We start from the raw sequence: 24,192 nt of genomic DNA on the forward strand, positions 1-24,192 counted from the left end.
ACGATAGCATCCTCCCCCTCCCCCCCACCCGTCTTCCCTACCACCCGCTTTTCCCTCCGTCTGTTTCTGTAGCTCCTCAGTCCTTCCCTCTCTGCCACTTCTCTGCTCCTGTCTCTCTCCCCCTGCACCTCAGTCATTCTGAGTCCTCTTAGCACTCTTTCGACCCCCTGAGGTAGAAACTGTGTTTCCTCCCTGCCCTCCCTCCTGGGGGCCTTAGGTTGGGGACCTCATGGGGGCTTATGGGGACAGAGGGACAGGCCTAGGGGACCCAAGGGCCTGAGCCTCCAGATCCTGTCACGTCAGCCCCTCCGCCTGTGTGCCTGGCACCATGGAGACCAGCGTCATGGTAACACAGCTTGGGTGGGCACAGCCTTCCTCCTCCTAGGGGCCCCCCATGGCCTTCTAGGAGCTGCCAAGCAGCTCTGAGGAGATGGGCCTTGTGCTGGCGCCCACCCCTAGCTCATACCAGCCCAGGATACCCCCACCCTGAAGCACTGCAGCTTTCAGCGCCGCAAGTCACGAATCCCCAGTTGGGGGGGAGGGTGGATTCTCTCGCTAACATGAGCTCCAGAGCTGAGAGCCTCGGGGGTCTTTCATTGAGGGCTCATTTACTAATTGAGGACCAGAGAGGGCGGGGGCTTGCTTAGGGGAACACAGCAAGTCTGGCTCCTGACTCTCAGAATCAGTTCTCTCCTCTGGGTTCCCACCTTCCACCCGGGTCAGTGGTCACTGGGGCACAGACGTCATTCCAATCTGGGAGGCCTCCAGCCAGTCCTTAGTGTTGGCAATGACAGTGATGCAGATGGTAATACTGATAAGCCACAGTGAAGCCCCCCCCACCACCACCAGGGCTAAGGCTTTGCTTGTCTTTTCTCATTTGATCCTTACAACAAACCCACCCCACGAGGAAGATATTCTCATTTTATAGGTGAAGAAACCAAGGCACGGACTTGACAGCGTCAGGTGACTAGTAAGTGGAGTGGCTGAGAAGGAACACAGGTCCCTCCCATAAGGTGCAGGTGAGCAAAGCCTCAGGCCCGGTGCCCCCCCTCCCAGCAAGCACTCTTTTTCTGAGTCAGTGACAAACCATGTTTTCCGTTCTGTCTTTCCTTCTGGAGAGAGTTCAAGGAGAGGATCTGGGGCTTAGTCTAAGTTTGGCCATAAGGTTTCTAGAAGCCACAGGGTTATTTTTCTAAGAAGGTGGAGAGGGAACAGAGCCTTTCTACTGTGGTTAGCCATAGGGAGGACATCCCTCACAGTCCAGCAATGCAAGCTCACACCTCCCAGGTCCTCGTGGAGTCCTGTCCAAGCCCAGGCGGGCACTGTGTGATGGAGGGTGGAGACCCTGCTTCCCGCGTGCCAGCCTCAGCTTGTCTACCGACCTTGCCTCCCTCCTAGCTTATGTAATCATTCAAATATAGCAGCTGCCTTTATCCCACTGAGTCACACCCCCTCACGCCCCCGCTCAGGTGCGGGGAGTTACGGGGGAAGAGGTAGATTGGGGCTGAGTGGGTAGCTCAGGGCCTCCTGGAAGGAGAATTGCCTCACTGGAGGGTGGTGGAGGTGAGGAAGCTGGGGCCAGAACCTCAGGAAGGGCGAAACCTTCCCCAGAGTATGAAGCCACGGAAGCCACATCTGTTCAGACCTATCCTGCTGAAATGCCACGTTCCTGGGGATACCTCCCTGGGGTCAGGAGCTATATCCACAGCCTTCTTTCCTAGCTGTGTACCCCAGCGGAAGAGGTGAGGAGGAGGAGGTAGTGGAGTGGGGCAGTGGCCACAAGTCCCTGGTCCTAGGTCTTGGCCTGCCCTCTGTTCACTGTGTGAGCTGGGCATGTTTCTGCCCTCTTGCCTGTTTTCCCCGCTGCACCATAAGGGGCTGGATTCCACCGGCTCTGGCATCTTGTGCTGTCTGATCCATATTCCTGGAGATGACCTTGACCTTAGGCAGAAGGCCCTTCTAAGCGTCTGGTCTAGCCCCATCTCAGGCTGACTTCCCTCTCTTCCTTTTTGTCCATTCCAAATCTCTCCATCCTCAGTGGGCCAGCTCAGCACCCCCACCAAATCCACAGGGCAGTGGAGACAGGAAGCATTACTGGGTTCTGGGCTGAGGGGCTGTATTTTGGCTGCCTCTCCCCTTCCTGAATTGGCCATCTGCTCCACCACTTCATTCCCCTGCCCAGCAGGAGAGGGAAGCTTACTACCCCGTGTGAAGTCACCCCTTCTTTCATGGGACAGCTCGGACTGATCCTGGACCTGAAGCAGGCCCACACAGTGCCTCAACCCTCAGTTCTGGGGCCCCAGAGCCACCTTACTGAGGTGTTGAAGAAGCCATACCAGCTTAGAGCTGTTCTGGAGCCTGGCATGGCTTTTTATTCCTTTATCAACAAGGGCCTTGTCACCTGTGGCGTGATGGGGTCTGTGCTTCGTGTGGGAACACAGGGAAGTATGCCAGGCCTCTGGCGAGGACTTGGTGCTTCTTCAGCCATTGTCCTTGAAGCCACAGGTGGCATCCTCCTGGCTGAGTGGGAGGCAGAGAAGCACTGTGAGATGGAGCCGAGTTCCCCACTCCCCCCGCTCACCCCTGGGCTTCAGTTGCCAAGACTCAGATGCAGGCCCATCCTGGCTCCCAGCCAGAGGGAGTCACCCAGGAGTTTTCAGGCTGAGCCTCCGTGAAATCCATGTTCTGCCAATTACCAGCCTTCCCCCCCGAGAAGGCCAAGGGATGCCCTTGGGTGGGTGGGTGGGTGGGGCAGTGGTTCCCACAGAGTGGGGCAATCAGGGCCCCCTCACCATCCACCTACAGCCTGTTCTGAGACCTTGCTCTGGTGTGGTCCTGTGCCGAGCTCTCAAGCACTGTCTCACTTCCACACTCATCGGTGTTTGCTCCTTACTTTCCACAACATTTCTCATTCAGACCTGGTGAGGCTGCCCCAAGGCTACGGATTGGGGCTGAGGTGAAGAGGACTTTGGCCTGTCCTTGAGAGAAGTGTCATCCAGCTGCTCAGCCCAGAACCCAGGGATTCCTCCTGTCTACCCTGTCCCCTGTGGGTGAGGGCAGGGAGTGTGTGAACTGATCCAAGAAGGATAGGCCAGGATTTGGGATGGGCAGAGAAAAGCAAGAAGAGGCAGAAGTGAGCCTGGGAACCAGAGGGTACCAAGTCAAGGAGGAAAAAAGGACTGATGTGCGCTTAGGGACTAGACCCTCATCCGTGTGGAGAACGGAGAGGTCAGTCAACGAACACGAGAGACTTCAAATACCAGGCTGACGAGCTTGGCTTTTATCCTGAAGGCACTGAGGAGCTATGCAAGGCTTTCAAGGAAGAGTTCTATGACGAGCTAGATAGTACCAGGGGCAGGGTAGCGTGGAATAGTGGGGTTGAGGGCTCTGGAGGGGCTGGAGAAAGACCAGAGGAGGAGGAAGTAAGCTGGGCCTGGAGGGATGGAAGCAGTGGACAGAAGAGAGGATTACAGAGGGAGAGGAGGGTGACAGATTTACACAGGAAGTGCAGGAGAAGAAAGGGGCAAAATGACTTTGAGGCTTCCAGAGTAGAAGTTTGCTGATGCCTTTGTTAGGGACAAAAGATACGTTGGCTGTTGAATATTTGAGTGTGAGGGCTCTCTGGGATGTTCCCACAGATGTCCAAGAGGCAATCTGTACTGGAGGTTTGGAGCCCTGGGGAGAGGGCTGGCCTGCATGGGAGCACTCAGAGATGGTGCACTGGGGGAAGGCTCCAAACTCCCTGAGTCCAGGGTGGAGAAAGAGGAGAGAGGGGGCCTGGTGCTCCTGTGAGGAGAACCCATGTTGAGGGGGCAAAGACAGGATGAGGCAGCGAGAGAGACAGAGGAGGGGCCGTCTGGAAGGTGGGAGGGAAACAGCCGAGCAGGAAGGAGGCGGGAGAGGGCGCTGGGAAGAAGCCGCGTTCTTTGGCAATGAGGAGTTAGCTGGAGCCTGGAGTCCTCTCGAGGCAGTGGGTGCGGGGCGGAGGCTGGATCCCAGAGGCTGCACCCTCCCGTCGCTTGGGACAGCCACCCCCTCCCGGCTTCCTCTCACCTCCCGCCGGTTCCGCCAACTAGCCTTACCCGGGGTCTGCCGACTGGCGGCACAACGACGGCCCGAGCCTGTGAGCGCGGCACGCCCGGATCAGCACCCGGGAGAGCGGCCGGGGCCTGCGGCGGGGCGGGGCTTCGCCGTGAGCGCTCCGGGCCTAGGGTTCCTGTGGGGCCGCTTCCCAGGCCGCAGGCAGCCAGAGGAGCTGAGAGCAGGCCGGAAACCTCGGGCCCTCTCCCCTTTCAGAGGCCTCCCCCCATTCCGGCACGCAGCCCCTGCCCCAGCATTTGAGGCCGTTACTCTCACAGCCCCATCAACTCAACCTCTTAGGGCGACGGGAGGGAAGGAAGAAGGTTCTCCCCCTGGGAACTTGGCAGACATTTTTCCAAAGCCTCACAGTTCTTCGAGCTTGGAAATTGTGACCTCTCCTTTCAGATGAGAAAACTAAATAGAAGTTCAGAGAGGTTAAATAAGTTGCCCAGGGCACGTGGCAGAGCAGGGATCTGAACTTCCACCTGCCTACCTCTAACCCGGGAGTACCCCAGGACCCAGGAGTTCTGGCCCTGCCTACCTCTAACCCGGGAGTACCTCAGGACCCAGGAATTCTGGCTCTTGCGCTTCGTTTCTGCAGGCTCCTTACTTCTGGGGCAGCTGCGGAGTCTGGTGTGGCAGTGGGATGGGGGGAGACCTTCCCTTCTCCCTGACTTGCTTGAGTATATTCCCAGGAAATTTCTGAAGATGAGGCCTCCATTGCGGTTTCCAGAGTGGGAGGGCAGAGAGGAGGCCGGGTGGTAGGTGAGGCCTCTGTGCACCTGCTTCCCCTGTGCCCTGCTTTGAACCCCTCTGACTCAGCTTCTGACTGCCGGGCTCCTCGGGGCATGAAGGGGAACTGTGAGAGGCCGAGTCTGAACATGGGCCAGGGCATGGGCTTTTTGGGCTGAAAAATGCCTTCCCAGCTGGAAGGCATGGGGCAGCGAGGTCCCAGGTACAGGTCAGGCTGAAAAAACAGTTCGGCCAGAGCTTTCAGAGGTCTGAAATTTTACCTTCGGGGACCACAGTGGGAAGCAAAAGCTCCCTCCCATTTTCTTTCCTGACACTTGCTCAGCCATGAGAAGGCCACCTTCTGTCAGCCTGGACAGGCCTCATGCACAAGCCGGGTCATTCCTGTCCATCCCACCACTGTTGTGTGCCCTCCCCCCCGTGCCCATTAACAGGGGCTGGGTTTTCACTCAGTCTCATGGGCTTTGCAGCCTGGATCCTGGTGTGTGGAGCCAGGAGTATTGCCCCCTCTGGTCAGAGAAGTGAGGTTACTGGTGAGTACACCCCCTTCTCCTGGGGTCCTTTAAAGACCCACCTGGTATCCTCTCTTACAGAGATGTTCACAAATCCTAGACTGAGTCTAGGGTCCTCTTTGGGCATGACAGACACTGTGCTTCTGTCACACCACCCCCAACATAACCACCCCCCCAACACATACACCTTGACTTGGTGCTTCACCAAGGCAAGGAACAGTCTGAGTCCTGTCTAACATTGGCCAACTTCATTAGATAGTGCTTGTGAATGAATGAAGAAGTTAGTGGAGGTGAGCTCAAACCCCATATTGGCTGTAGAGATTACTTAAAGTCTAAAAAAAAAAAAAGTGCATGCTTCAGCATCAGGTCCCACAGTGTTCCGACTAAGCAGAGCCACCAAAAGTGGACTCTGTGACAAGGCTCTGAGTCCAAACGCCCTTAGCAAAAGTCCCCGAACCCCCCTGTGTACCCAGCTCCATGCTGGGGACACGCCCCAGGACTATGATGCAGACTCAGTAAGGGAGCCCAGAGGAGCTGGTTTTGCCTGGAGCGGGGCCCTTCCATACTTGAGGAGGGCTCAGAAGTGTCCCCTGACCCTGAGGGCCTCCAGAATGGGGTAGTGCAGGGTCTGGGTCCCACTCCTCTGTCCCTCACCCCTAGCTCCCATTCTAGTCCATGCACAGTGCAAATCCTTCATCCTCCAACCTCTCTAAGCTCCTCTCTCTGCTTCTCTCTCGCTCACTGTCTCCCATCTTGACTTTTTTTTTCTTTTCTTTTCTATCTTTGTTCATCTGTATGTGTTTTCCCTATGCCTCTCTGATCTCTTTATATTTCCGTCTTGATCTCTTTGAGGCTCTGATCCTGCTCTTCTCTCCTTCACGCATTTCCTTCCTGTCTGTTTCTCTCTGTCTCTGTCTGTTCCTCTGTGTGTGAATCTTTCTTTTCCTCTCCCAGCCAGAGTCTCTCTCTACCCCTCCCTCCCTCTCTGCCTCTCTGTCTGGGCCTCTCTCTTCCTCCTCCCTCCTCCCTCCCCCTTCTGCATTATCAGACCTGCTCCAACCTCCTCCCAGAGCCAGCCTAGCGGCAGAGGCAGTGGCAGCAGGAGAGGTGGGAGCAACTGGGGCAGCAGCAGCACTAGGTCGGGGTATCAAGTCCAGGCTGAGTTGGGGACAGGCTACGGCTCTTGGTCCCCGTGCCTACCGGGCCAGGCACCCCGCCTGGCACCCCGGGCAGGGTGGGCAGGGCGAGGTGCCACCTTAGTCTGGCTGGGGAGGCAGACGATGAGGAGCGATGGGGCAGGCATGCGGCCACTCCATCCTCTGCAGGAGCCAGCAGTACCCGGCAGCGCGACCGGCTGAGCCGTGAGTACTATCGAGGGGCTGGGGTTTGGGTGAGCGGCTGCAAGACGCACCAGGGACAAGGGTCCTGGGAGTGCCTGTGAAGAGCTGGGGTTGGCGTGGAGCTGAGCCACGTGGGAGGATCGGGGATCGACCCTGCTCCTGGGAGTCTGGTTGCTGGACTATAACCTGGGGGGCCTCTGCACAGGGCTGGGGGTGTCTGGCATCAACCTGGGGAGCAATGGGGCTGGGGTCCCATAGAAGGGGCTGGGGGAGGGGTTAGTAATGAACCTGAATTATCCTTCCAGGGGCTGGGGGTGGGGGAGGTCTGCAGGGAGTTCCAAGGAGCTCTGGGGCGGGGACAGGGGCGGGGGGGGGGGGGGGAGGGTACCGAGATTAAACTGATTCAGAACCCTGGAGAAGGATGAGATGTCTAGGACCACGTGTGTGTGTGTGTGTGTGTGTGTGTGTGTGTGAGAGAGAGAGAGAGAGAGAGAGAGAGAATGAGGGAGGGAGAAAACAAACATGAATATGAATAAGAGTGGCGCTGGCACAGAACAGGGTCTGGGGCAACTGCCTTTCATGGGATTGGGATTCACAGCCACCAGTTTAGGCAACTTTACCCCCAAAACACCCATCCTGGAGAGAGCCATGGGACTAGTTGAATGAGGCCTCGTGCCACCAGCTTCTTGGTTCTCCACATGCTGGCGGTGGGCGGGGGGGCGTGGTTAATCGTGCAGGTAGGGGGGTGGTTTTGGGGAGGTGGCCCTCCACCATCTGAGGGCTGCCAAGGTGGGTGACAAGTGACATGCGTTCCCCAAGTCCTCAGGGGGGCAGGCCTCTGCCCACACGTGAAGGTATGTGTGTGCATACGTCTGTGAGGGACAAGGGGACACTGGGGCGTGGAGGGGCCTGTGGAGTCCTGGGTGGTGGGATGGGCAGCAACCTGTCCGGATGCATGAGCCATGCGGTGTGACCATACGAGTTCATCTGTGCACATGTGGGTGCAGGTTGCGCTGCGTGTCGGCACAGGTGTGTGTATGTGAGTTGGTGTGTTCACAGGCATGTTAAGATGTGCAAACAGAGTGACCCCCATACCAAGTGCGTTGTTTGATTCCTGTACATTCATGTGTGTGTGCTTATTTGTCCACATGTGAATACTAGCATTGCGCTGTGTGTGTGTGTGTGTGTGTGTGTGTGTGTGTATAGATGTGGATGTCTGTTAACCTGAGTGTTCGAGTGTGGGTGTGTGAGTGTGATGCTGGTATGTGTGAGTGGATATTGATGCTTGTGTGGCTGGTATCCGTGTGTGTGTGTGTGTGTGTGTGTGTGTGTTCATCCCCCCTGGGCGTGGGTGGCTGTTGCCTTCCCCTGGCAGTTGAAGACACAGCTGGGACACTGTGGCCCACTGAGGCAGGGCGGGGGTGGCTGAACGTGTGACCACCCCTGTGAGCCCAGGACAATTCATACTACACCCAGCGGGGAGAGGCAGGAAAGAAACAGGCAATAATGGTTCTGCCCTCTGGGGCCTCCTAAGCTTCCTAGACATAAAATAGCTTGAGAATAATTAAGCATAAAGATCAGGATCAAGCTAACAGGTGGGGGTGGAGTGGGAGCACCATAAGCAAAGGCCCTGGGGGGGAACGGCCATGTGCCTGGAGCTGTGAGGAGGCTAAATGGGGAGGCAGCAGCCTCATCCTGTAGGACTGGGAACTCCAGACCTCTTGGGCTTAACCCTGAGGGTCCTGGGGAGCCCGAGAAGGCTCCGTGTGGTGGAGGGACAGAATTAGGTTTGGGGTTGAGAAAGCTGCCTCAGTGGCACTGTCACAGTGGAACTGGAAGAGAGGGAAGGGGCGTGGAGGCCAGGCAGGTGTGGGCATTTAGGGGGTCTGGGACCAGGTGGGCCAAGGGGGAGGTGACCAGGGTCTTTCCAAAGGGAGAAGTTGGAGGGCCTGGGCAAGAAGGTGGGAAGGGAAATGTCAAGGAGGCTTGGGCTTGGGCTTGGGCTCAGGTGGGAGGAGTGGTGCCAGGACTTCAGAGGGTCGGGTATTGGAGGGAAAAGCCCCTCCAACAAGGGAACAGGAGAGATCCCCAGCGGGTTTCTAGCCAGGGTGCCAAGGGTTGGAAATCATGGAGCTGCCTCTTCCCAGACAGGGGCACTGAGGCTGTGGAATTGTCCACCTCGTCTGGCTGCAAGGCCAGGGCTGAAGCTCCTCAGCAGACGCAAACCTCGGTCTCCTTCCTCAGGCTCTGCAGGGGACCTGTTGGTTGCCTGAGCTGGTTCAGCTCAGTGAGAGTTAATTGCCTTTATGTTCCCTGCACCCCTCAGTTGCCCCTGCCCACCAAGCAGCTCCTGCCACTCTTGCTGCTTCCCACTCTAGCCTCCCATCCCCAGGGACTGCTGATGGCTTGGCTGGGATCTAGCCAAATAGGGGAGGCAGAGCTCCCAGCAGTACCCGCCTTCTGTCTTAATGGCCTGGGAGTCTCACCCTGAGCCAGGCTGCTGTCAAGTCAGGCCTACACTCCCCAGGCTTGGGCCTATACAACCTACCCACTCGGTATGCTCCCATTCTGGTGTTGTTGTGTTTACGCATTCATTTATTCCCTCAGCAGCAACTGTCCGATGCCTGCTTGCTGCCCAGTGGGCTGGTCACTAGGGACACAGAAAGGACACAGCCCCAGACCCTGCTCTCAGGGACTCCTGGTCTGATGAGGGAAGCAAGACTGGAAACCTACAGCCTTGTGGTGTGAACGGTGCTGTGCAGAGGGAGCTCCAGGAACTGTGGGGCCCAAACCCCCAAGCCAGGGCTTCAGAGGGGGAGACACTTGAGCTGTGTTGAAGGATGGATAGGAATGGCCCGTGAAGGGAAGAGCAGAGGGAACAGCATGTAAAGGTGGGTCAGTGTGAGAACTTGCTATGTGACCAAGGGACAGAAAGAGTTTGGGTTGGTGGGAGCAAGAAGGGAGTGGAGAAGAAGAGAGGACAGGAGGGGCCAGATTCGGTAGAGTCTCAGATGCCAGGCTAAGGGGCTTGGACTTCTTTTCATTCGACCAAGTTGCTTTTGAATAGGAAGGCTCCCCTAGAAAGCCCTCCTTGGTTCTTCCTCCCTCTGACCCCATGACCCACCCTGCAGTCTCCCCAACAATACAGTATCAAGATTGTAGCCCAGACTCCGCTTTCCTCTGTGATGCCCCCTGGGTGTGCGGTCCTCACCCAGCCCACCAAGGAGCTTCTCTGAGGCAGGAGCCTTCTCCCTGTGCTTCCCAGCACAGGGCTGGGCATCTAGGCTCTGTCCAGCCTCCCAGCAGGAGAGGACATATAGAGCATCTGGGCCTTCTCGCAGTTGGTTTACTCTTCTTTGCAACTTGCCCACAGATCTACCCAGCCCTGCTTACATACCCCGTGGGACAGGATGCTCATCCCTTCCCTCCTGAGCAGCCCTTCTCTTGGAGTGGTTGTATCTATCCTGGGCTCCTCTCCAGGACCTGGCTGCTTGGCTTTGTGTCCCTTCTCCATCCTGGGTCACCATCCTTCCTCCCAAGTAGGTCCAGGCCGGAGCATAATGGTTCAGGAGTGGTATGAACACTTCCTGGGCAGAGAGTAAGGAGAGAAAAGCAGCCTTTATCCCACTACAGATGGTAAAACTGAGATGGGGCAGTCCCTGACCCCTCTCCAAGAATAATGATAAAGAAGTAGGCATAGATAAAAAAGGGAGTGAGGATAGACAACAGAAAGAACTTCCTACCAGCACAGAGGGGTGTGGAACCTCCTGGCTTTGGGAGAGTGGGCTGTGGGCATGAGGGTGAAGTCTTCTGGAACAGGAGGGGGAGTAGGGGACCAAGGCCCTCTCCAGCTCTGTCCCTCCTGCAGGTGAGTGAAGTCATCCAGGGAAAGGGGGGATGGCAGGGGCTGAGAGAGACAGGGGAGGGAGGTGAGGATTCACTCATTCATTTAGCAGGTGTGTCCTGGGATGCTGCCCATCCAAACAGGCCAACTCTGCAGGGCGCTGGACACAGCAATGGCCACATGGAGGAAGGCCCATGGTTCCCCCTACCTCTGCCAGTGTCTAGGGAAGGTCTTTCAGGGGAGGGGTGGTTGGGGCTGCCCTTAGGAGAAGAGTCACTTCTTCAGGCAGAATTGACAGCTCCAGGAAGAGCAAACGCCACATGCAAAGGTCTTGAGGGGAGAGCAAGCATGGTTTTGCTTATGTGAGCACTGAAGGAGGTCAGAGCTGCCTAAGCATGAAGTGCAGGGGTATGGGAGGGCCTGGGCAGAGATGAAGGAGGAGAGAAATGAGAATTGAGGTTAGACTATAGGAAGCACTTTCTTCTATAGCCAGGGTACCCCCAGCAGCTTTAACATGTAGGCATCGTTGGGAATTTGCAACTTCTTGGTCTCTCCCAGCGACCTGCTGAGGGACTCCTCCTTGCTTGAGAATGAAATGCTCAGTGAGCAGAGCCCCTGAAAATGGGGGAGAGGCAGCAGTTGAAAGTGAGCCCCTTCCAGAAAGTGGCATGCAAATGAATGCAAAGTGATATGCAAATAAGCCAGCTTAGGCTTGGCAGCTTTGTCTGGGAGGATGAGACATCACCCCGTTCCATGCTTGACTCCCACCCTCTGGGCCCCCAGCCCACGGCCCCTGGGACAGCCTGAACACCCTTGTCTGCTGCTCTGAATGCCCCAGCTTGTCTGAGCCACAAGGTTGTGGCCTCTAGGTTAGGGGCCACAGGCTCCCTGTCAGCACCCCCATCCTCTCTGGAAGTCGATATATTTAGTAACGGATGTTTTCAACACATTTATCTCCCATTGTTCAGCTGCCCGCTCCCTGGGAAAGGCCAGGTCCCCAGTGACGTGACCCACTTCTCGAATTCCCTGAAGTCACCCTTCTCACTGCCCTCCCTGAAAAACAGGAGGCAGCTGGGGCTTGGTGCAGCAGAAGGGATTTAAGTCAGACATCTGGGAGGACGTCCCAAAAGTGTGGTTGCTGAAATATGCAGACCCTGAGGTTTCTGGGTTCTCACTTTTTCTATGGCTACCCAGCTCCAAAGCCAGAGGAGTCTTGGAGAATAGAGTAGAAAAGGTGGTGGACAGGTGGAGGGTCAAATATCAGCACCATTACTCGGCAGCTGTGTGGGCAAGTTACTTAACTTCTCTGAACTCTGTGTGAATAGTGGACTGGGAATATTAGTACTTTCCTGGCTGAATGACTGTGAAGAATCTGGAAGTGGGGAGCTTCGCGGCAGGCATGCGGCAGGTGCTCATAAAGGTTAGCTGTTGCCATTATAAACCACCCACCCTCACCCACACTTAGAAAGATTCAGTGGGGGCTTGGAGGGGGAGAGACCAGATCTAAGAGCCCAGAAGCTGTCATCGTGTGGGAGACACAAGGATGTCTGAAATGGAGCCATGGAGGTGGGAATGCTGAGAAGTGTGGATGCTCCGTGGGAGGGCCGAGGGCCTTCAGAGACATGCGACCACCTCCCTCGGCTGCCCTGGCTGGTCAGGGTCTAACCCCCAGAGGAGGCAATGGGGAAAAGGGCTTGATGAGGAAGGGGTTAAGCCTGCGGCCACACCCATAGCAGGCTGTGAGTCATTCTGGGAGTTGTAGTTTGGCATGAGTTCGCAGTAAGTATACTTAGTCCAGCCGCCTGGCGTCCAAATGCATACTGAGCTGCTGAGGCGGGCTGGGGACAGGCCCTGGAGGGGGCTGGGGGACACAGGGCCCCAAAGTGGAGCATTGTCAGTCCCTCCCTCAGGACCCCTCAGTCTGCTGTGTTTTGGGCCATGCAGGTGGGGGTAGGGATAAAGGGATTAAGCCATAATTAGGACTCTTCACACATTCACGCAGAAGTTTACAGCTTCCAGAGCACTGTTTTCACATCTATGATCTCATTTAATCCTCACCACAAACCCAAGAGACTGCTGTTTTCTGGATGAAGAAACAGAGGATCCAAGAGGGGAAATAACTCTCTCAAAGGTATTCAGCCAGTGTCTGGTGGAGTCAGGCTTGGAGCACATATCTGCCCGCTCCCAAAGTTTCTGCTCTTTCCATGGATTGTTCCAGATAGCAAAGGTCAGGCACTGAAGGACAGGCAAGACACAATTAGAAATCTCAACAGAGGAACAAAGACCTGACTCAAGGGACAGAAGGCAAAGCCTGAGCTCCTAGGGATAGGAGGTTAAGAAGTGGATTAGGCAGACCCTAGACAACCAATTCCAGGCTGAGAATTTGGACTGCTTACAATGGCCCACCAGTCTCTTCTCAAGAGTTTGGAGCAGGGGCAGGGATTGATTAGAGCTGGACTTTGGGAAGATTGATCTTGCCTGGGCTGAATGGTTAGGACTGGAGAAACAACACAAACTGAGACTTCTGAAGTTCACTTGTGGTGCTCCCAGCACTTTGCTCCTCTTCCTCTGCCACACTTCTTCCCAGTTTCTTCCTCCTTCTCCTCTTCCTCTTTTTCCTTCTTCCTCTACACTGTACCCTCCACCCCACCCTGGGGAGTGAGAACTACACCGTAGAGCTGTGCTGTAATGCCACCTGTCTCCAGCAGGGGTTGCTGTTGTGCACAGTCAGTTGCAGCCTGGGTTCTTCTGTCTGAAGGGCCAGAGAGAGGCAGGCTGGACAAGGAGTAGAGATGAGAGGTGGAGGAAGGGTAGCCCATTGTTCTCCACTCCCACTGGGCCCAGGGTGAGAGGGCACTGCTGACCTGGCATAGGGAGGAAAGAGGGCTGAGGGGACACCAGATCCGACATGGCAGGCACAGACACACGGAAGGGGATAAGTCAGAGGACAAGATAATTTTACTTCCTCACAGTTCTGGGACAAGTTTAGATTTGGAATTGGATATAGGATGACAATTGCATTTGGAGTCTGGGTTTCTACTGAGTTGTGATTTGCTTGATCCTGAGATGAGGGCTAAGACTGGTTGGTTTGTGTTTCTGTGTGTGTGTGAACCTGAATGTGAGCTTCCCATTGTGCATGTGTATTTATGGGTCTGAGAGTGTAAGGGTGTGGACATATTCATGGAATATGTGGACATATTCATATGTGTGAATATGTGAATGCCCATTTTCCTGCCTGGTTATTGGTAAATGGTAATGTGTATGTGAGTGTGTGCTCCTCTGTGTACAGTGTTATGCACACATGTTCTAATAAAACTGCCTGTGGGTGTGCGTCTCTGTGCATATGTGTGTCTGTGTTTCAGCGTAAAGGCAGAGACGTATGAGTGTGTGTGTGAACCCAGCAAAGCCTAGCCCAAGATGTAGATACTCAAAATTTTCTCTCCTGAGTCCCATCTTCCTGAAGGTAGAGACAGGGTACATGTGGACTTGGGATGGGGGGTGGCTGTCACATGTAGTGCTGGGCTTCCCTTGGAAGACTCTGGGACCCCCTCCTCATCAGTACAGGCCCTAAAGGAACGTAGCATCTTTGTGTTCAGGCTCAGGTCCAGGGTCATGACATGGAGATGGTGGACAGGCTGTACTGGCACCCTCTAGCAGAGCTTCAGGGGCTCCCAGCCTAGTCCTTTTCTAGAGATACAAATTCTGAAACCCAGAGAGGGCTAATGATTGACTCAGCATCACATAGCACGATTCAGCGTGCGATGGCAAGGCTTGCAGCCCAGAGAGGGGTGTGTCTGGCCTAGAAGGCCTCTTGTCCATCCAGCCTCTGGAGCAGTTGGGGAGCTCAGAGTAGGGATCCAGTTCCGTGGCATGAGGACACCTCCTGCACCTGGGCCTTTCCGCTCCTCTGAGGCCTCAGATGCTGCCTTTGAAGTTTGTACCAGAACCTCTGCCTGCTGTGAGACTCCTCCTGGGCACTTGTGAAGTCTGTCATTCCTGGAGCACGGTGATTCTGTAGAGAGGAGTCCGGCAGGGGAGTGGGACCACGGAGAGGGGCCTCATCTTTGCATCAGATGCTTTTTTAGGTTTTTACTGTTCTAACATTCAAGGCTTTCCCTATAATCCTTTCTTGGTGTCTTAGTACTGAATCAGTGTTGGGATAGTAGGGGAGTCCTGGAAACAGCTTAGCTCAATGAGAGGGGGACGGGGCAGTCCCATGGGGAAGGGACTGCCCTAAGGGGGAGGGATGAGCTTCCTGTCCCTGGCGCAGGGAGGTGTGAACAGGGGGGCTGAGCAGCCTGGTTAGGGAGACTGTAGATGAGAATCCTATCCTAGCAGAGAAGTTGGTTTACAAACTCTTTGAAATCCCTTTAAGCTATCGCTGCCATGGAGGGGCCAGAGGAGGACATAGCTTGGCCCAGTGAGCATGGGGAAGTTTGAGTCCCACAGTGCTTTTCCTGGTGGCCTAGGCAGTGGGAAACTGGAAGCAGGAAGATCCCCTTCCCTGGGAAACTGGAGAGACACTGTCTTCTTGGAATTTTAAGGTTAGTGGCAGGGGGCTGGATTCAAAGACACCAGTGGAGCTGGAGATGTGATGGGTAGGAGGCAATGGCCTTTCTGGCAACCCTGGCAGGGAGGGAGCAGACAGGCAGCTACCTTCCTTTGGGATGAGCTGTGGGGGGACTCTCTGGTTAGAGGCCTATGTGAGGTTCAGAACTGGGCTCTGGGTGGGGTGGGGGCAGAGGCTTCCTGGTGCTGTGGGCTGAGTAGGGATTGGGTAGAAGAGCAGAGAAGCAGGCAGCCTGGTACTGCATCTTTCCCCTGGCAGAGAATTCAGAGTTATCTTAAAACTCCAAGTGGGGTGCAGTTTGGGGGCTAGGAGAGAAATAATGATCACAGATTGCCCTTTCTATTTTCCAAATTACCTTGTTTAATCACCTCAATAATCCCTCAAGGAGTTTGCACTGTTTTGTAGAGGGGAATCAGATGACACACTAAGGTGGTCTAATTGAAGGCACTTTAATGAAGCAACCATTGTGGAGATGGAGCAGAATGAAGGGAGAAAACAGGGAATGTTGAGGTACTTTGGACTAGCATCCATGAGGCCCAAGGGGCAAGGAGAGTGCTGTAGATCTGAGAGCCAGAGCCGGAATAAAGGTATACCCCCCAGAGCCTGTCAAAGGAGATAAAGAATAGAGGTCTGGAGGGACAAACGGTTGGTGGGAACCCAAAGTCCAGAGAGGGGGCCAACTTGCCCAAGGTCACACAGCTGGTTAGTCTCAGATGAAGACAGAAGCCAGGCCCTGCTTCTGCACATGGATTTTGTCATGTTCTCTGAAGCTTCGTGGGATCCAGGTACCAGAGTGCTTTCTGCGTGTCTTCACAGGTGCCTTGTGGGCTGCTAGGAGTCTAGAGCTTCTTCTGCCACCAACACCCTGCCCCCTACCTGAGTAGCACTGGGGCTGCTAAAGAATGTCATTCACAGGGTTTGGTGTCCTTGGCCCCCACAGAACCACACGCTCATGGATCCCACCCCTCCTCAATGCTGCCATCGCCTCCCCTGCCCTGTGCTTGGCACCCTGGCCATGGAGATGGGCTGGACAGCCCTTGTCATCCCCTTTGTTAGAGGAAGGCAGTGGACATTAGGGGGTGAGCCCAGGGAAGGAGGAAAGTCCACGCTGGGACCGCTGATCAGGAGGCTTCCCCAAGGAGGTGATGCTGGGTCTTAGCCCTGAAAAATGAATGGGAGTTTTACATGTGAAGGAGGAGAGGAAGGTAATTCTAAACAAAAAGCCAGCACAACAGCAGGAAGTCATGGTGGCAGGGCCCAGGCTGCTGGGCTAGGGGAAGGGCCAGTTGTGGAAGCCCAGTTCACCCAGGGAAGCCAGGGAGGGTGGAATCAGGGTCATGGTTAGCTTTGGGTTTTGAAAGCCCCAAGTGACGGGTGAATGAAAGGGGCCAGGGAGGAGGCTGGTATGGAGATGCAGGTAAGAGGCAAAATGACTGCACTGGAGGTGGCTGAGGACAAGTGAGCTGTGTAGACAGGTCACAGGAGGACTGACAATCCCCATCCCCCAGCTCACCCATTTAAGCATATCCCGAGTTCTTCAGTGTCCGCCCTCCAAAGTAGGGATGGGTGGCAACTCCAGTCTGTCCTCCAGAAGCACCCCTCCCTGCCTCATCCTACCTGTGGCTTCCACACTTGAGTACCCATCCCTGACACCCATAAGCCACCCCCTCAGACTGTAGTCACCAAGAGCAAAGCTCTGTCCCTGCCACCTCATCTCTTGATAACACTTACGACTTGTCCACTGCCAAGTCTAATAAAGGTCCTCCCTTTTAAGACCTTCATCCTGGAGTTTGATCTCAACCCTTTTTGCTATTCAGAGCCTGGGCCTTGGCCTCCCTGGGAGATGAGTCAGTGAGATGGTTCCCTCCTGGTGCTGGGGGGCAGTCATGGGCTTTGGCCCAGCCAGCTCATCCGTGTGCCTCCGTGCCAGTGGGGATCCACTTTCAGCCTCCGCTGGGCCTCAGGTCACTGACTCATTATCAGTGTTAACTGGCATCTTTGGTGCAGGCATCCCCCGCCCCCCAACTAAGTGCTTGACAATTGTTAGGTGCTGTTGTGTGCAGCTGGACTCCAACTCCAGCACCCTCCTGCCCCTGGCTTCTCCTGGGTCTAGCTCCCTGAGCCAAGGGACCAAGAGTCCAGGCCACAGATATACAGCTCCAGGCATGGAGAGACAAACAGAAATAAACAAGAGAAAAACTCAGCAGACACAGAAGCCCACATACAGAGAAGCAGACCCTAGTACAAAGACATAGACCCACCACAAACACGCACATAACACAGACATCAATATACACTGAGAAACAGAGAGGGTAAATCTAAAAAACTGACCTACTAATTGAATGAAGTGCAACACCTGTGCACATAACCCAGGTATCCACACATGCAACACAGACACGCATTCGGCACACAGAAACACTCACACTTGGCATAAATACGGGCTGCCCATCAGGTGGCCAGACAAAGCTACCTCTGGTTCCTTACCTGTGAAGCATTCTCACCTCTGGGTTATTGCAGATGCTGTTCCCTTTGCCTGGAACACTCTTCCTGGATGCCTCCTTCCTTCTCAGGGTTAATTCCTATCGTTCTTTATGTCTTGGCATCCCTTCTATACTCCCCAACCTTGGAGCTCTCCCTGCTCCAAGGCATCACTGACTATTTTCCAGCCAGACTTTGATAAGTTTTGGGATGAAACTTTTGCCTGTGCCCGGTGAGGTGGCAGCTGTGGTTGTGAGTAGGCCATTAGGGCTGAGAAACCAAGCAGAGACAAATTTGGGATGGAGGGGGACAGAGTCAGGAATAACAATGAGGAGCTCTGACTGCTTGGGGCCTGAGTAAGCATTTAATGCACAGGCTGGCATAGCCAGATGTTCTTTGCCTCATTTTTTTTTTTTTTTCCTACTCTGCCTGATTTCTTTTGCGTTTCTTCTAGGCTTGCTGCCCAATCCAGTTCCCTCCTTCCCAAAGCCAGACCTGCCTCTTGCCACCTCTCTGAGCTCATACATGCTCACCTGCCTTCTTTGCTTGGGTGTATCCTGCCTGTACTTCTAAGCCTGGGGAAAACTTCATGATTCAACTCCTAGGGTCAGAGGCACAGCCTCCAGACACAGTCTCCTAACCCAGGCCACTTAGTTTGGTAAAGGGAAGCATAGAGTAGAGTAGTTATGAGCATAAGTCTTGGGAACTGTCTCCTGGTTCAAATCTCAGCCCTTCTACTTCTTGGCAGCAGGACATGTGTAAGTTCTGCCACCTTTGTTCCCTCACCTGTGAAAGGGGGACACTAATAGAGCCCATCTCATTAGGGCTGCTGCAAGGATTAAATGAGACAAGTGTGTGGTGTACTTGGCCTGCAGTTAGGCTCCCACTCCGGGCTGTGTGAGAGCCGAGGGAGAGCTAATGAGATCAAGAATGTGCAAGTGCACCCAGGGAGGTGCCTAGTGAGTCCTTGCTAATTGGAACTGAGTGAAACAAACATGTGTGTGAGTACCTACTATGTGCCCTCCATGGCCGGGTCTTTGCACTTCCCCTCCTCAGTATCTGCATGGCCGCTGATTCTGTACAGCTGTTACCCTATGGGGGGATCAGAAAGTAAGGGTGTAACTTCTTTTTTTTAATTTAAATTTTTACATCTATTTTATTGAAGTATAACTTATATACTTCACCAATAAGGTTTATGATTAAAATCACCAATTTAAGGTTTATGATTCAATGAGTTTTAGTAAATGTAATATACAGTCATATAACTGCCATTCCAATCAAGACAAGAGTATTATTGCCTCAAACTTCCCTGTGCCCTTTGCAGTTAATCCCCCTTGGGGGTGGGTGTGACTTTTTACAGGGCGGTGAGAGGTGCTGGGTTTTTACTGGAACTGAAAACCTGGACATATAGACTGGAGCTGCTTCTAACATGCTGGGTGATGCCAAGGAAATGCTCACCCTTTCTGGGCCTTTGTTCCTGTGGCCTTTGTACCTCCCGGCAGAGGTAATGAGGCCAGGGAGAGGACAGGATGCACAGGCCACGGTTTCCTAAGGGTACACTCTGGGTCTGAGAGTGGGGTCAGTTGGAAGTGGTGGCCTCAGAAATCCATAGAGTGGGTAACAGGGAGTAGAGTTGGTGTTCTCACAGACCTGTCCCTCCTTGGATCAGGTGAGCCCTGTGGCCCTGATGGGAATGACTATTTGTGGGTCCGGACTGGAGCAGGGACCTGGCCAAGATGACTCCACATCTCTCCCTATCTCCCCCTTCCAGGGGCTATAAACCCCTCTGAGAATTAGCAACTACCTGAAAAGAAGGGGGCACTTTTGTTCCCCAGTTCTGGAACCAAATATTAAAGCAATTATGTAACTAGCAATAAATTACTTAAAGTAGTGACTCACTCAGCTTAATTAGAGCAAGAGCAGGGAGGGATTAAGGTATTTTTAGAGCACACACCTCACTCCCTCCTGGGGGGAAGGGGAGGCCTCTGTGCAAGGTGGGGGTGGAGAAAGGGCTGGGAGCTCATGGAAGCACCCCAGGTGTCTGCAAGATGAAAGCTGATCCTCCACCCCACAGAGGTCTCAACAAAGAGAGGCCAAGTCAGAGCAGTGGCAGGAAGAATTCAGATCAGACTCAAGGAACACTTGCCAGAGATGCTTGTTGGAGAACGGAGACAGGTAAACTAGATTATGAACTCTTTGAGGGCAGGGACTAGGTCTGTGACCCGCCTGCCTAGCTGCGTGGCCTTGGGCAGGTTCCTTTGTTACCCCACGCTTCAGTTTCCCTCACTGTCAAATAGGCATAACAATATTCACCTTCCCACACATTGTAAGGACCACGTGGGTGAATGTGCATTAAGCAAAGTCCAGTGCTGACTTAACAAGACAAAAATCTCCAAAAAGGCAGGAATTAAGTCTGTTTTGTTCACTATTTTATCGCAAGCTCTATTCACAGGGCCACACAGAGTAGTTCCAATAAATGCGTGTTGAGTGAATACATATTAGTTTTATTCTCATTCTTCTACTCCAAATGGGTTCCTTGTTTCAAGGTTTGTGGATGATGGACCTAAATGAGAGGAGGGCAGCGGTGTCTCGCAGGTGGAGACTGGCCTTTCTCCCCCAAACTGAGGAAGAGACGATTTAGGACAGAAAAAAAGCGACTTCTAGAGGCAGGCCTGGGAGAGGTCAGAACCACGGACAGCTCCGCCCTCCTAATAATGGGCGTGATCTCCTGGTCGCCTGCGGTGCAGCTGGGATGGAAGGGCCCTCCACAGCCACAGGTGAGAAAAGGAGGAGCCGAAGTCCAGTCAGACTGGAGAGATCAGGACCCTCACTCACGATCATAGGGAGTTCCAGGGAGGGAGGATGAGTGCGGGATGGAGCATTCTGAAAAGCTTCCTGGAGGAGAGGAATGGGATTGGCTGGGAAGATTAAGGCAGAGAGAATATTCAGGCATCTGTAAAACAAAGTAATAATTTTGACCCTATAGGTTTTCTAGGTGGATTGAATGAGTTACTTTTTAGGAATGGTTGGCACATTTGCCTGCTTGGAAAGGGCACAGCATATGGGCTCATTTCTTTCTGCTTCCCTCCACCTCTTCTCAGCCCCTGTGACTTGAGGAAGGACACCCCCGCCTTACTGGAGACAGCAGGACCTGGATAACTGCTCAGAGGCTCTGAGGTACAGGGCTTCCTATTCTAGCCTTTGCTGACCCCAGCTCTGAGACTGGACTGAGTAGACATACAGTAGGTGCACGGGACAGACTGAGGGAGGGTCTGTGCTCCTCCTTCCTATCAGGACTTTGGAAGGCTGAGGGAAGGACACAGCAGGATTGGGGTGATGGAGTTTAATCTCTGATCCTCTCCCTGGCCCACAACCCCAAGACTCCTGCCCCTAGTGGTGGCTCTGATTAGTTCTGACTAGCTCTCTTCACACCTCGCTGGCCTCCCAGGGCTCCAGCGATGAATTAGTGATGACAGCTTTGCACCATCACTATGACGACCAGGCATGTTCTTAGCCTTCAGTCAGGGTGCAGTGGCAGAGGCCAGAGACCTCTTTGGCTCTGGGCTTTTGTATTGGTTTGTTTGACGGGGACTGGGGCCCAAAGGGGGAAGCAGTGGGGAGGCAGCTGGAGATGGAGCAAGGACCAGGGCATGGGGGCTCCATCTGGAGTAGCCTAGCATTCTTTCAGATTGCTAGATCCAAAGGAACCTTGGGGAGAGCTTTTTCTCTTCCTCCCTGCTTTCTTTCTCTTTTCATTCCTCCCTCCCTTCCTCCTTTCTTTCCTTCCATTTTCTCTAAGCCTCATCCCTGTGCAAGGCCCTGAGCTGCCCACATCTTCCCCCTATTCTGGGAATCAGACCCAGCCCAGCCCTCACCCTTAAGAGCCCAGAGTGAGATGGGGACATTGACACATCCTGGCCTGGGCTTCAGAGAAGGTGTGTGGGAGCCACTGCTGGTTCTGCAAAGAGGGCTGCCTTAGCTCTGCCAGAGGCTATGCAAATAGCCTTGCAGAGGGAGTGATACTTCTGGTCCTGTTGAGTGAGATTTTCCAATGGAGAGACAGAGGATCAGGGGTGAAGAGGTGAACCATGAGTCCAGAAGTGAAACATAAAGAGGGGTGGGAAGTTGACAGAAATCCAGAGCAGCCTACTTGTAGGAGGTGTAGCAGGGAGCAGAGGAGGACTAGAGCCTAGGGAAGGACTCGGGGGCTGTGGTTACAATGAGGAATTTGCAGTGTGTCCTATAGGAAAAGAGGAGCCCCTGAAGAATTGTTGTTGAGTGTTTGATTCTGGAAATGGGAAACCTGAAGCACAGAGAGAGAAAGTGACTTGCTCAAGCTTGCTGAGGTCACTAAAGCCAACCAAGGCTATGGGCTCTGCCAGGATCCCAGTAGAACTCAACTAGGACCTCTTGCCTCAGACTTGCTGACCAGGACTTTTCCAGGTAACCACTATCTCCAAAAGGTGAGGAGGGCCCATGGATGACTTCACCCTTAGTTTGAATGAAATTTGCATAGGCAAGAGCTGTGCTATGGCCCTCCCTGCCTCTTGTGTGTTGGTGGTAGTTGGGTAGAGCATCCAAGGAAGGACCTGGGAAGCCAGAGGCTTGGCTGAGGTCAGCAAGAGATCACGGTCAGAAATTGATTAGGGTCAGAAACTTGGGCCATCAGGCTTCCAGCCCAAGCACTGTGCTGCATTCTTTAATTTGCACTCTCAGGGATCTTTGTCTGCATGGGGCACGCCCAGGAGGTAAGGGCGTCTCTGAGGCCCTCACACTCTCCCTAGGCTCTTCCTGGCCTGGGGGTCTGATATTGGGTCTGCTGTAGCTGGAACTTATCAGGGCAGAGAGAGACATTTAGCCCCATTGTCCTGATGAAAACACTGAAGTTTCAGGGCAACAGTGACTCACTCAGGGTTACTGAATAGGTCAGAGCTGAGCTGGGTCTGGCTGCCTGGCCCTTGGCCTGTCTACACTCCTCCACCTCGCAGCTGTCCCCTTGCCTCTCTTCCACCCCACTATGCAGCACTGCTGGGCCTGCCAGGTTTGATGGATGGTCCCACAGCTCAGCCTCCCTCCCATTCCTTTCCGGAACCTGGGCTGTTAGCCTTCTAATCACCAGTTCTGCCTGGTGGCCGCCAAGCCATCCATCTCCCCCCTACAGCTTTACCCAGCACAGGTAGGGTATTTTTGCAGGCGGGGGGAGGGAAAGAGGAGCAGTGCAGTTATTCCCGCCTCTCTGAGGTTGGGCTGGGAGTACGGCTGCAGCCCCTACTCTAGGCGAGTCAAGGGTTAGGAAGCAGCCTACACCCCTTTGCTGGAGTACCAGAAATCCCTCCTCCCAAGGATACCTACACATGCATACATGCACACATGCTCACAGTGACAGTAATAAAATAAAAAACTTTCATGTATCAAAAAATACCGTATGCCAAACACTGTGCCAGAGTTCTGCATGTGTATTCTCTTTTTTTTTTTTTTTTTTATTTATCAGAGAGAGAGGTGGGGGAGAGAGTGAGCACAGGCAGACAGAGGCAGAGGGAGAAGCAGGTTCCCTGCCAATTAAGGAGCCTGATGTGGGACTCGATCCCAGGACGCTGGGATCATGACCTGAGCCGAAGGCAGCTGCTTAACCAACTGAGCCACCCAGGCGTCCCTGCATGTGTATTCTCATTTCTCCTGTTAGTTGGGTACTGCTGCTAACTACACTATAGAGATAAGGAAACTGAAGCTCAGAGAGGTTAAGTGACTTTCACAGGTGCACATGGCCAGGAACTGGAGGAGCTGGGATTTGAACCCAAGTTGTATGACTTACATCTTATTATTAGCAACTCCTTTGCTATACTGACTTACTTATGTGTGCACACACGAGCACACAAACACAAGCGCACGCACACACACACATCCATGTACGAACACAAGCCTCCGTGCTGGCCCTTGTGCCACTCATCTACCCAGACCAGCTTCCAGAGGAGTAGGGAGAGCACTGGGCTGAGGAAGAGATGAGGAGTCTCTGCTCATTGCCCCCAGGCTGCCCCCAGAATCACCCTGGCAGTGACACCAATCAGCTGGAGGGCTGCATGGAGGAGGCAGCCTCCAGGCATCCAGAAGAGGAGGCTTGGAGGCAGCCAATCAATAATGCCTGCAGCTCCGCCTTCCACGAACTGGGGCTCAAGGGAGCGTGACGCGTCGGGGCGATGATCTGGCTGCAGCCCAGGCCCGGCAGGCAGGCCCATGTATGCGGAGTGTGGCTGGTGAGCGGTGGCCTGCTGCCCCTGTGCCCCCAGCTCCATGTGCTCTCCCTTCTCCCTTTCTCTCCCCTTCCTGCTGTTGTCCTACGCCTCCCTGTTTTCCCCCTCCCCACCCCCCCATAGTCAGCCCTGCAGCTCAGGATCAAACTGCCAGTTCTCAGGCACCTGTGTGCACCCACGGCTCTGGAGCTCTGCTGCTCCAGAAGCTGCTTCTGGGGTAGGTGCTGGGAGGTGTGGGGAGGGCGAGCAGAAAGGCCAGGGTCTAGAGTGGCAGGAGGTGGGGGCAAACCCTCAGAGCCCTAGGAGACTATTTAAGGAGATAATGAGTGTAAAGTGCTTCACACCACCGTGGGGCACATAGTAGGTGCTT

The 24,192-nt window shown here is 54.2% G+C and overlaps 1 protein-coding gene across 2 annotated transcripts in view; it reads left to right on the top strand.

Annotated features, from left to right (window-relative positions):
- Window positions 1–6,410: 6,410 nt before the first annotated feature.
- Window positions 6,411–24,192, top strand: part of PDE2A (phosphodiesterase 2A) — a 92,383-nt gene continuing 74,601 nt past the window's right edge. The window contains exon 1 of one of the 2 annotated variants that reach the window (XM_082749722.1): window positions 6,411–6,703. In XM_082749722.1, coding sequence (XP_082605848.1) covers window positions 6,633–6,703 — 71 coding nt within the window. In that variant the 5' untranslated portion in view covers window positions 6,411–6,632. The remainder of the gene's footprint in view (window positions 6,704–24,192) is intronic. The other variant, XM_082749724.1, reaches the window with a different exon arrangement.

The sequence above is a fragment of the Mustela nivalis genome (genome assembly GCF_964662115.1).
Source record: "Mustela nivalis genome assembly, chromosome: 9".
NCBI lineage: Eukaryota > Metazoa > Chordata > Mammalia > Carnivora > Mustelidae > Mustela > Mustela nivalis.